The following is a 13381-nucleotide window of genomic DNA, read 5'->3' as shown; positions in this document are numbered from 1 at the left end:
TAATTGGAAAACTTGGATAAGGAGCCATTCTTTTGTCTCCTCCCCGCCACTGGACCCCGGTAAACCTGTTTTCAGTGTCTCCTCAGCCAGAGTCAGAAAAATTTAGGGCCGGGATGCTATAACTTACTATAAAGTGCCAGAAATAGCCAAAAAAAAAAAAAAAAAAAAAAAAAAACAAGAAGGAAAAAATAGAAATAAGTAGATAAGTATTCTAAGGAGGTAAGAATAATGAATGGATGGTCACCATTGCAGGAAAAAAAATACCACTGGGTGCTGTCAGAGTTACCACAGATTAAACATAGAAGTGATCTATGCAAGCACCATTGAATGAAAGCTGTCCATGACACCAACAGAGCTAGCCACCAGGGAGGTGTCAATCAACCTCAAAAAGCTATCTGTCAGAAAAAAGGTCATACTATAGATGCCTACAGTTGCTTAAGTATCAAAGGCTTTCTTATTTAAAAGGGGAAATTTGGGGTGACAGGAGAAGCCACAGAGCCTGTTGGTCAAAGAATAAGACTGTAACCAGACTTCCGGAGTACCCACACCAGGCTCTCGCCAAGGGTCAAAACCTACGCATGGGCCTCTTCTCCCCCTGCCCATCGTGAAGGAGTAAGACCGGTAACGCCTGTCTCCGAGGTTATGGAGTAAGCGAGACTCTATATGCAGCAGTCAGCAGTCAGCAAGGACTTACCTGCCGCTAGAAAACCCCACCCTCAGAAGTACCTGTGATGTAAGTGGTCCAGTCAGAATGAGTTTGTTGCTTCTGTTACTTTTTCAGACAGTTGATAGAGCCATGAATATTTATGTCAACACTTGGCAATGGTGCAACTACTTTCTTAGCGGTGCGCATATAAACCAAACATCAACAGAGAGTCGTAAACTCTTACAAAGACAACAGATAAAAAATGCAGCTCTCTTTGCAATGTTCCCTCTAATGAATAGTTGTGGGCAGTGCCCTTGGTTCAATTACTATATGCATGATCTTGGGCAAGTAAAATTCTTTGTGCTCCAGTCTCTTTCTATAAAGTGAGACAGATGAAGTGCCATACCTTAAAGACTTATGGGCTTAAGTTAGTGAAAAATCTATTCAAAGAGCTCTAACCAATCAAGCTTTGTTGCTTATAGCTTTTGCAACTATATTTTTCAGGCGTGTTTACCAATGTAACATTTATGTATAGAAACATCATGTAAGGAACATAGAGCTGGCTACCATCTTGTTTTTAGACTCTGACATCCTCTAACATGAGAAATGTCCATTCCCATCATGATACTGCTTTCAAATCCTTTGCCACTCCAGTTCTGAGATTCGGTCACCTGGGATGTTATCGTCTCATCGCTTAACATTCAAGGGATCTATGTGAAGTGGAATAAACTTCCCTTTGACTGGTGAAATCCAGTTCAAGTTTCATAGTTTTTGAGCCAATGGTTGAATCTGATCTAAAAGGGTAATTTTTAAAAAACTTCCTTGAGAGTATTACACAGAGACCCTTTCTAAGAAACACTGCTGTGAGTGAGATATAGAAGCCAAAATGCTGATGAATATTAAAAGGCGTGTCTACGCACACCTTGGGCAGGTCACTGGGCCAAAAGATGCTCTTGACAGTGCCAGGCAGGAGGCGTTAGGAGAGCCCTTTGCCTCTGCATCAGCAATCTCATTCCACCCTGAGGTTTGCTTCTGTTGGTGGCAGAGGAAGCATCGCGCAGATGGCAGCAGCCTGGCCTCTGCTGAGAAACACCCCCCCCCCCCCCCCCCGCCATGTCTATGAGAAGCCCTGAGAGTGGCTTCCCGAGTCCCCAGCTCTCATGAAAAGTTAGTGCTTCAAATACAGTTTGCAGTAAACTAATGTTGGAGCTTTTCAATTTGCCTAGGCATTGCTAGGGGGTGGTATTTGACTAAATAAACTCAGGGGCTTAAATACTTCCATTGGATTCGAGATGCGCATTATACACGTAAATGCAGAGCGCGTTCCAGACTTTCACACTTCAGCCAGTGCGTCCATTCTCCAGCCTTTAGCTATGCCCTGAAGACACCGTATTTTGACCGGGCAGGAGAGTTGTGCTTAATGTTGGGCAAGCAAACCCTTCCCTTATCCATGGTTTAATCGTTTCTGAAAATTGTCAATGCCACAGGCAACAATCATGTCGGGGAGTACTATGAGTTTGAATCATGAGGCTCCAATGGCTCGCAGTCAGCTGGGGCGACAGGCCAGCTTCCAGGAGCGGAGCAGTTCACGGCCACACTATAGCCAAACCACTCGCAGCAACACCCTGCCCTCGGACGTGGGCAGAAAGTCTGTAACCCTGCGGAAAATGAAGCAAGAAATAAAGGAGATCATGTCTCCAACGCCAGTGGAGCTTCACAAGGTCAGTAGAGCTCTTCCTCTTTCCCTGGTGTCTACTGTAGCAGCCGTTCTGTATGACAGTGATGTATTGGTGCAGGCTCAGCTGTGACTTCTCCTGTGGGCTCAGCGGAAGAGAAAACCCACAGGTGAAAGGCAAAGCTTGAGAGACTTGATGTCATAAAACATGTCCCCTGGAAGGATTAGCCTGGAAAGCGGGGAAGATTGATTTTCAGGCGATGTGTTTATCAAAAAGTGGTCAAAATCTTACAAAAAGAAATGTGAGATTCCAATGTTACGTGGAGCTTTGAATGAATGAATCTATTCTCATTGAAAGGGGGAAGGATTTCCTAGACATCTTTTGTCCATCACTTCACTGACAAGAGGCTTAAAGCTCATTGAAAAACAGGCTCATTATTCAATTATATACCTCCACTAGGCAGGAAACTCTCCTTGAGACGTTAGATTTCCTGGGCCAGGGCAGAGTAAACTTTGGTTATGCTCCATGTTGTATTACAGTATTGTCCACAGAGAAACCTTGCTCTCACACTTCACCACACTCTGGAGCCACCCACAGCGTTTAAGTGAGATATAGATGGGTGTGACAACTGTGGCAGGTCCCAGGCCAACATGAGCAGTGGTAGGCAGATTTAATCAGCTAGAATGGTGCTTTATGCTTTTTTTTTTTTTTTTTTAACATACGAGGATTATAAAAAAGTAACATCCCCAACCTCACTTTTCATAAGAACCAAGACCCTCCCTGTCATTAATAATCTACTAACAGAATTCATTTCACTCAAAGAAGCACATAAGTATCAGGTTGAAAGGAATTAACAAGTCAGTACTCCTTTTTCCTGTAAAGATTTCAGTTTCCCTAACTACCCTGTGAAACATAGTTGTTTGTTTTGTAGCCGACAGGGTATGTGGAGTGGGGAAAGATACCATCGTGAGGTATCCTATCATCCTGGTCCTTTATTTTACCATGCATTCCATTGACGTGTAGACTGTGTATACATTCCCTCAAAGGATGTATCGTTCCTTCTTGGGGAAATGAGAGACCAGTGGTAAGACATCTAGGAAACTGTGGGGAGACACTGAGATCGCTACAATAATGGCAGCCAACCTGGGCAGCCCTGGAGTGCAGGAGGTGGCACCTCTGTAAAGGAAATAGGAAAGGCTTCCTAGACATGGGCATTGACTGTGCAAGGAGGTAGAGGGTGGAGAGACACCCCGGGCACAGAAAGAAGCATGAGCAAAGAAAACACCGTGGTGTGTTCCGGGAGTAAAATTATTCTCCTATGACCAGGGTTCTTTGCATTCAGAGAGCTCAAAAATGCAAAGATGCTTCCAGCATTGAGCTCCCGTTACAGTTTAGCTTGTTTGTTTGTTGTTTGTTTGTTTGTCCTGGATACATCTGCTTGATAACTCACATATCCTATATCACATGTTGACTTATACCATCATGCCATAGGAAATCCGTAGCCATTAAATTGTAAAAGCTACATGCTCAATTTGAATTCTGCCATGCCAAGAAGAAACCCGCCCTCCCAGTTTCCTTGGGGGAGGGATGAACGCCACCTTCCCCCTTCTCTCAGTTTCTACCCAGGCTGAGAAAAGCATCTTGTTTACCGCCCCTCAAAGAGAAATGATGCCATAATGCACTGGGTACCTTCTGAGTTCTGTCTGTGGCGTATTTTTAGTCCTCATAGTAGACGTTTTTTAGTAGACACTTATCATTCATAAGATAAGGAAAGTTGCAGTATGAAAATGTCTTCTTGTTGTCATTCTTCTTTCTGGAATGAAGCTGTTTCCTCAAAGACAGTCATTTCTGACCCAGGAACATAATATGCCCTGTCTCCCTATGGTTCCTGCACAGAAAGGATTCAGCAAAAATAATAACAGTAAGCTAGATGTGGATATTGTTATAACTGAAAAAAAATTATTGGGCCTCTGCTGGAATACAGACCTTATTTAAAAAAGGAAAATTCTATCTACTTATATCTAACAGATGGCAGCAGGTAGACCAGTTGGCACATTTGTGCATCAGTGTGTAAATTGGTGGCTCATGAGATCATGGGCACAAATGGGTCACCATGGCCTGATAAATATCATTGTTTTTTCCCTACCATTTCAGTCATTTCTCCTAAATGTGGCTCTAAGTACATTTCTTCTGTAGCTTTACTGTCTTCCAAACTGATCCCCAATAAAACGAGGCTCTCAGAAACTGAGTGGTACTGGAAGATTAAAGCTTCCTCAAGCATTTAGTTCAGACGGAGCCTGTGGGCACATGCCTTGGCGTTCTCTGGGAAGCACCTGAGAACAATGTCTCAGTCAGGCACCTTCTGCTGAATTTGGTTACCCTCATAGGCTGTCAACGTGTTTGCTGCTTAGCACACTTCAGGAGTTGAGAAAGAATTGGTCATTAACAAAGAGACTGACCTCACTCTTGACCATGCCTGTGTCTCATGTGTTTCCATCTTTGGGTATCTGACATGGTGGAAAAGCATGCTGACATGTTGACTTAGTTCTTTTTCTTTTCTTTTTTCTTTTCTTTTTTTTTTTTTTTTTTTTTTTTTTGGTTTTTTGAGACAGGGTTTCTCTGTGTAGCCCTGCTGTCCTGGAACTCACTCTGTAGACCAGGCTGTCCTGGAACTCAGAAATCTGTCTGCCTCTGCCTCCCGAGTGCTGGGATTAAAAGCGTGCTCCACCTCCGCCCAGCTTAGTTCATTTTCATTGCTGTGATTGAATGTCACAGGTTGTGGGAAGAAATCTTCTATTTTGTTTATGGATTCAGAGGGTTTAGCCTGTTTCAGTAAGTGTGGCATGTCTGAGACGCTCCCTTTATATCTTGGACCAGAAAGCAGAGAACCATCTAGAAAGCCACTGGTGGTAATATACTCCTTAAAGCCCACACCCACCAACCAGCTTTCTCCAGCTAGGCATCACTTCCTAAAGTTTCCACTGCCTCCTAACATTCTACCAACATCCGGGGCCAGTCATTTGTGGTCTGCATTTTGGGCACCAGCTGTGGTTCCACGTTCTCCGCTTAGGGTGTTTGGAAGCTGCTGCACACTGGGCTGGAAGGATGAATCGGAGACTGGAATGGGTGGAGTTCTGCAGGATCCTGGTCTGGCTGGGAGTGAGTGCTGGGGTCAAGAGGGTTTGGGGAGTGCCAGGGTGAACCAAAGGTTATGTAGTTTGGGGGAAGGGGGGGTGAGACTCTCTAGGGTGGACAAAGGTCACTGGCTGAAGGCTAAGGTACTGAGATGCCTCGTTAACATGGGGAGGCACTCCAGGAATCCCAGGCACAAGACGACATTCCTCGGGTGAGATCTCCGATCCCCCAGAGAAGAGGAAACCCTCCTGATGAAGCGAGTCCACCATTTTGCACTGAGGGCTGATTTGCGGCTAAGGGCTGTCAAGCTTAGCAAGCAGCACCATTTCCCACCAATCATTCAGCTAGTCGTGTCATGGAGAACATTTTCATATTCCAATCATAACATTGATAGAATAGAGTTATCTTCCCTCCGGTCGTGCCTGCTTGTCATTAAGCCTTTGTCATACATTAGTGGTGGCATGAAATGGGGCTACCGAAGCAGGAAACCCCCCTCCCTTCTTAGGTGGAAGGTATCCAAGCAGAGTCAGAACAAGGGTGGATTTTTCGGTCCCCGAAAGGTTACAGTAGAGGAATTTCTACTGTGCAGTAGATCAGAGTGGCCAGGGTAGGTGACATGAATGTCTATAAGCATGCTCCCTGTTGCTTTTCTGTTTCAGTCTTTCTGGCGGTGGTTTGCCACGGGGCTAAAGTTTGGACCCATTCATGATCAAGAGAGGATGAATGGATAAAAATTAACGAGAACTCCTTGTCCTTGTACAAAGCACAAGGAAAGTCAAAAGCTCAAGCCCTCTGCCTCCTGGGGGCAGGCCACTAACATCACCTCCTACAAAAGAAAAGTGTTAGCTTGTCCATTAGCTTCTTGACTGCAGTGGTCAATCCTGATGGAACTGAGAGATGCCTAGGATCTTAGTAAACACACCTCCGGGCATTTCAGAGACATTTCCTTCAATTACATAATGACAGCTCTGGCTTCAAGGATGTTGTAATCCATTCGTAGGTTCAAATTTGAGTAAGTTATTGGGAGGTGGTAGGACCATGGAAGGGGAAGCCTAGTTAAATGAAAGAGATGTGTCTTTGAAGGGCGCATCTTATCCTGACATTTCTTTTTCTTTTGAGACAGATTCTTGCATAGTCCAGAATGGCCTCAGACTCATTATGTAGCCTTAAACATCTGACCTCCTGCTTCTACCCTAAGAATGCTCCGATTACAAGTGTGTGTCAGCATTCCTAGTTTTATGCGGGGCTATGGACCAGACTGTGGGTTTCATGCATGCAAGGCAAGCACCCTACCAAACTGATCTCTCTAGCCTTGTGTCCACTTTGTATGCTCTGTATCTGGTCTCTGGTAGCCATGATGTTCAGCCTCACTGCAGACTCAGAATCAATGTGGCCCCCAAAGACTCTGTAGGTACAAACTGACACAGTAAATTGAAATGCATCCTGCCTTAAGTTGGCCATGGCGGCATGAAATCATGTCTCAATTTGCTCTCATTCCATTGTTTACCCCCTACCTTTGACCTCCATTCTCTTCCCACCCCTCAGCCCACCCCCCATTCCTTCAGTCCTTTGGAAAAGTCTGAGCTCTAAATGGTCTGCTATTCGTCCACTATGCCTTCATTGATGTTAGTGTCTTCTCCGGCTTAACCATACATTCACTGATGAAGACAGACTAAACTATACATTGTCCATATTCATTGATGATGGCAGACTCATTAGCTGCCATTCCTAACCCTTAGGGGAAAAACGACATGCAGGCTCACATGTACAGAAGGGAGGAAACCAGGGCTGGAGTGATTCGGTACTCGGGGTGATGATGTGGCAAACAGTGGTGCTGGGTCTACCGGGGACTCCTGTTTCTCCAACTTTCTCAAAGCCAATGCGTACTGAGCTCCCAAACACAGTGCACTCTGCATTCTTATCTATGAAGGGATCCAAACTGTCCAGCACAGTGTACACTGACATTTTTGCCGTTGTTGTTTCTTAAGTACCAATTGCATCAAACTAATTCCAAGTTACTAACAGACCTTAGACAAGTTTGAAGGGAGAAACTTTAGATAGTTGTTTGGGTTATAGATGCAAGGTGACCGTCACCATGGAGTGCTTGTTAAAATGCAGGGTCTCTGTGTTTTCAGGGACCCTGGGCCAGGGACACCTACATTTTAGCCACACTCTTGAGGTCTAAAGATTGAGAATCATGGACAGACGTCTTTCTAGTTCTAGATATTATTCTGTTTTAATGTAATCACAGACACAGAATGGTGGGTGGGGAAGCGAGGCTACACTTCGGGCCCCGGAGCCTCCGTACTTTATCTTTAATATGAGTTCTGTTTTCTGCTGCAGCTTATCACAAACTTTCTCTTTGTAGATAAGGGACATGCAATCTTACTGTGTTTCATTGATAACCGTCCTTTTTCCCCTGTGGAATCTTAAGCATCTTTTGGTGGCCACTTGATCCATCTCTGCAATGAGTCACTGCTGCACTTCCACACACACCTCCAGGCACAAAAATCGAATCAAAAAAGCTCTTTTGCAAGAGGACAAGTTCCTTGCATTCAGCCCAATTGAACTTTAAAAATGATTTCCTATTGACATTCACTGGTTCCCTGCCGTGCATGACTTCCAACAGAATTAAGTTTAGCATTTAATTGTATGCAGCTATTGATATATGTCTTTTGACAGAAGAATTCTTAAAATAATTTTCCAGGTCCCCCCCCCCCACTTAAGGCTACTGAAGACTCCACCAGAACATCTGAGTCACTCTGAGGAAACTCTGGAGATTCAGCTATTTCTTTTTTTTTTTGGGGGGGGGGTGCTGGAGACAGGGTTTCTCTGTGTAACCCTGGCTGTCCTGGAACTCATTCTATAGACCAAGCTGACCTAGAGCTCAGAAATCCACCTGCCTCTGCCTCCCAAGTGCTGGGATTAAAGGCGTGCGCCTCAGCTTTCTCCTCAGCCAAGCTCACAGTGCACTTGCAGCCTGGGAGTTTGGTCAGGGTGGAGCCAGTGCGGTGATGCCACTCTACTCCTTGGACAAAGTGCTGCGGTGACACCAGATTCTTCTGTAACTCTGCCCTCTGGCGTGGAACGGGCGTGGACCTAGGTGGGAAAATGAAAGGCAAATACCTCACTCTTTCACGTGCCTCTTTCTTCACTAAATATTTGAAGTCACCGTGGTAGATTACAGGAGTCAGCGGGGGGCCAGGCACAGACCTCCAGACTGCTGGCTCAGGACCGCCTGCAGCGGAAGCTAAAAGCAGCTCCGTTGGTGTGTGAACTTGGGCTATCGTCTGTAGCCCTGCTTTGCTGGGCTCCTTTCTCTTCAGAAGTAGAGAGAGTACAGGTCTGGCTTTCCTTGCTTCCAAAAGAGAGAGCAGGACCGCCTGCTGGCAGGGGAGGGAGGCCTCACAAGGCACATTTTCCCGGGTACAGTCGACACCGGTCAGAGTCTTCCTTCAGCTCTCCTCGGCTGTCCAAGCGTGAGCTAGTGCCAGCAAGGACAGGCAGCCAAGCCAGGAGACTGTGTTCACTCAAAAATGGAGGCTCCCTGCCTGTCACTGTGTCAGCCTGGCAGCCAGCTTATCTCCCGTGGTGCCAAGGGCAGACAATAGTGTGAACACTGTTGGGGGAACATTGGCTAGGATGACAAGGAACAGACTTTGGGTTGCACATTCCAATTAAACAATGTCCCTGGAAATCCTTGAAACGCATGCTTTCCATTGCGTTCCCATGGTTGCGGTCATATCCTTTTTTAAACCTTAACAACAACAACAACAACGATAACAACAAAAAATTTTTGTGGGAAAAACAAAAGGCTCATGTTTTAAAAAAATGTTTTGTTTTGTTTTTTTAAATTTACTTCAGTGACCAAGTATTACAGCAATGACAAAGCTCGTTTAAAGAGCAATCAAGAGGTGTCTTTATCAGTTGGTGGCATAAGGAATCTCAGATGGCATCACTGTCTGTTCCAAAGGGTGACTCGGGAGTCCTCTGCACTTTTGCTAGGCAGGGCCCACTTGGTATCTTGTCATGTTTTGCGAGCTGTCCACTGCTACAGTCCAGGGAAGGTATGTCAACTGGAGGTGACACCTCGCATCTCACGTGACCTTCAGTGGTCCTGTGAGACAAGCTTTCGAGACGGTGCGCCTCATTGCTATTCTTCATGTTCTTTATGCCTTCTGTCATGGTTCCGACGTCCTGATGTCCCGATCCGTCTCTGTGATGATTGGTTTGTAGGTTGTAGAGTTTTAACGTCGTCTATAGAGTGTCCATTTAAGAGGCTGGGTTCACCGGTGTCCCTGTGTTAGGGAAGAGCACTCCGTACCTTCCCTCCACACAGCTTTGCCATATCTGTCAGCAGTATTGTGGTCCTTAAAGGCATATCAGTATAGCCCGCAGCTTAGGGTTTTCTCTCTTTAAGATGGGATTTAGTGATTCTTGTCTGAGGCACTGTGTGATATAATAAAATCAAGACAATGGGTGCTTTGCTCATTAGGACCCTGGTCAGTTCCAACTTGTCATTGCCCCCCCTCCCCCATGAATGACAGCAACCTTAGGTTCTAATTATCACACTATCAGTGGACAGTGCACCTCTGACAAGAGCTGACAATCATCGGTCCCCGAATCAAAGAGGCCCTCGTGGTTCTACAGGGAATTAGACATCTTTAACCTGGAGAGGAACTGGGAAAGGTTCAGAGCTAGAGAAGCCAGGCTGGAGCGATGACAGGAGAACCAGGAAGCAGAGGCCGAGTGTGGAAGTGCCATTGCCGTGAGGTAACACCAGGTAGCTCTGAGAAAAGACACCAGGAATAAGGGCGCACATGCACACAGCCAATGCTCAGAAGCAGGAGAGGCAAGAAGTAAGGCCAGAGACATGGCAGGCGGCCCGTTACTGGGTGACCGTCAGTTCCCGAGGCTGGAGCAGAACTCTCTGCTTTTCTGTGAAATAAATGCATTATTCAGGGGATGGGGGGGGGTGAACGAGGAAAGCAGTTGTTAATACACCACAGTTCTTCAGAAGGGCCACTCTCCCTCAGCCGGGACTAAGTTCTCCAGGACCTAGTCAGCCTAGAGCCAAGCCATGGAGCCCTGGGTCCTGATCTCACAGCCTCTTGATCCACAGCCCTCGGTGCCACGGATGCCAGGGAGCAGCAGGAGGCCACATCAGAAGCAGCTGGCCTTTGTCTTCCTCTGCCAAGGGTGCTCCCCTGATGGAAGCAGCAGCCGCTGCCTTTCTGACCCAGTTTGTTTGGAAACCTGGGAGTTCCTAGGGATATAAACAAGATCTGCTTCCTCTTGGGCTAAAGAGCTGGCTGGGAAGATGGAGTCTCATATTTTATTCTATTCTATTTTATGTTTTTCTCCAAAATCTACAGGTAAGGTAGGCCTCTCCTCAAACCTGGCATTGCTTGAAATGCCTTGTTTAGAGGAGCACAGCTGTCCCCATCATGCCTGCCAGGAGCAATCCCAGGGGCCTGGTGGCGTCCAAGGAAATCAGCATCACTGTTGGGAGCAAGGTGTTGCATTGATTGGAAAAAGAATGACTGAGCTCTAAGGAGGCTGTCGGGGATTAGGAACTGCTTCCAGGGTGGCTGTCATTTACTGTGACTTTCCCAAGGTGCTGTGCTCAGTTGGTCTGGAAAGGGGATGAATTGGCTTTGGTTAAAGCATCAGTTGGCTTTCTGATCTCTACCTGTGGATACAGTTCAGACAAGCAGGTAGTCTAGCTTAAAAAGGTAAAACAGATCTGAACTTGAGTCTCAGTGGCCTTGCTACCAGCTGCCATAGCTCCCTGCTGCCATACCCCCCCTCCCTCAGGCTTTAGACCTTGAAGCAACTGTGTGCAGTCACAGAATTGGGCTGATCTCCATTGAAACTGTATCTATCTTTGTTCAGGGTTTTGTTTCAAGAGGTACACTGACTCCTTTAGAACAGAAAAACCTTGAAACTGTGTTAATGCCTCAGTTTCCCCTGAGGCCTCTCCTGAATAGAGATTCTACAAGATAGACTGTATTTGCATGGACTAGAAGAGAAGGCAAAACCAGCTTCAAGATGGCCATCTTCAAAGAGCAGGATTTTGTGTGATGTTCCAGGAGACCACAAGAGGGCGCACATGAGAAGCAACCCGGCAAATGTGTTCCATAATTCATCTTGGTTTGTTGGGCTGTTGAAAATGAATAAAGGCTGCCTAGCCAGCAAGAAGATTGTATATCCAAACAGAAATCATGATTTGGTAGGAAACACCCAGCAAATGAGGTCAGATACTCCAGTATTGAATCCTGGCGTGCTTGCATTAGATCAGAACAAGTCATTCCGTCAACTTCTTCAAGGCTTTGTGGCCTCATCAGAAGAAAGGATGATTTTCTTGTACAGAGTTGTTGGAAGGTCAGAGGTAATCATATGGGAGAAAGTGCCTGGATAAGGTGACTTTGTCAGTGTGTGGAGGATAGGTGACTAAAACCTCAGAATCCTTAGAAATGCTGGGGGCCCAGAAATGAATCAAAAGTTAGCTCTAGCACTCTCTAACCAAGCTCTCTGCGTGGTGTTATTGTGGCTCTTTTGAGAGCAGTCAGACAGGGTTTGCCATTAGTATATTATAAATTTCTGGGGCCTTTCATGTAAATCTAAAATAATTAACTTCAACTGTGTTATTCCACTGCTCGTAAGCAGTTTGCAAGGAAAGGCTATAGCTGGCTATTAAACTTCAGTCTCTTCACCTCAGGACATCTTTCCACAGAATCCTTGATTTCTGTTTTAGAGCAGTCAGTAGCCCCTGGTCCTGAACAGTTTACCGTAGAGATGGGTCACATGTAAAGCCAGGGAGAGGAAAAGGCCTTGGCCAGTAACCAGGGCTCAGGGGCTTGTGAGCTACTTGATCTTCAGTGCTCCAGTTAACTGGTTGACATTGGCAGTTTGGGGTGTCAGTAGTTGTTTAGCTCTTAGTGTTCTATTGCTGGGAAGAGACACCACGACCATGGCAACTTGACAAAGGAAAGCATTTGACGGGGAACTTGAGTGCTTACAGTTTCAGAAGTCCCTTGTCACCACGTCAGGGCATATGGCAGCACATGGGCAGACATGGTGCTGGAGAAACATGTAAAGGTGGAAGTCCTGCATCTGACTCCATAGGCAGCAGGAAGAGAGAGACTCTGGGCTTTGAATGGGATTCTTGAAACCTCAAAGCCCACCCCCAATGACACACTTCCTGTAATAAGGCCACACCCCCTAATCCTTTCAAATAGTGCCACTCCCTGGTGAGCAAGCATTCAAATCTATGAGTCTTTGGGGGCCTTTCTCATTCAAACCACCACAGGTCCCCTCGCAGGTTCTGGCCTATAGAGCAGACACCTAAGAGTCACAAGCCAATTGATCAAAGAAGAATCTTCTGATTCTAGGTACACTTTCCAAAGGCAAGGATCCTGGAAGCCGGCACTGGAAAACGAGCCTCGGCTGTTAAGACAAAAGCGGACTTCCTGATGTCCACTGTGAGCTTGGGCTTGTCTCATTCAGAGTGCCTCCAGACAGATGCTGACTTCCTTACTCAGCCAACCAGGGAGCCCAACGTGTTGTACAGTGTAGCAAGTTGCAAGTAACATGGAACTAAAAAGCATACTGTGCTAGTTAGAAGCTGGGGCGATGGCCCTCCACAGGAATGCTCCCTGTTACACAGAGGATATGGCTCAAATAAAGAAGAAAATGAGTCAAAAATAAAATACCCATAGAGCCTAGGAGCATCACATAGGCAGGCAACTCAAGAACAGAGATTTCACCTACCAGTAAACAGGGCCCATGGACGGCCAGTCTATCAGCCATCTATTGATAGTTTGCCCTCTCCCCCTTTCCCGCCTCCTCCTCCTTTGCCTCCTCTTGAGAATAAAATATAGACATTTCCCTTCTAGTCAAAAATTGGGAGGGGGTTGTGGTG

The 13381-nt window shown here is 46.1% G+C and overlaps 1 protein-coding gene across 17 annotated transcripts in view; it reads left to right on the top strand.

Moving 5' to 3' along the window:
- Grip1 (glutamate receptor interacting protein 1) overlaps positions 1-13381 on the top strand; it is a 611271-nt gene that overhangs the window by 577834 nt on the left and 20056 nt on the right. For all 17 annotated transcript variants that reach the window (XR_003844501.1, XR_003844500.1, XM_021205771.2 and 14 more), the window contains one exon: positions 2134-2367. Coding sequence is in view for 15 of the 17 variants with exons in the window: in XM_021205771.2 (XP_021061430.1) it covers positions 2134-2367 (234 nt within the window). In the remaining 2 variants the exon portion in view is untranslated. The remainder of the gene's footprint in view (positions 1-2133; positions 2368-13381) is intronic.

Source organism: Mus pahari, chromosome 9 (assembly GCF_900095145.1).
Source record: "Mus pahari chromosome 9, PAHARI_EIJ_v1.1, whole genome shotgun sequence".
NCBI lineage: Eukaryota > Metazoa > Chordata > Mammalia > Rodentia > Muridae > Mus > Mus pahari.
Note: the sequence above shows the minus strand (reverse complement) of the source record. Positions and strands in the feature narration are given on the sequence as shown.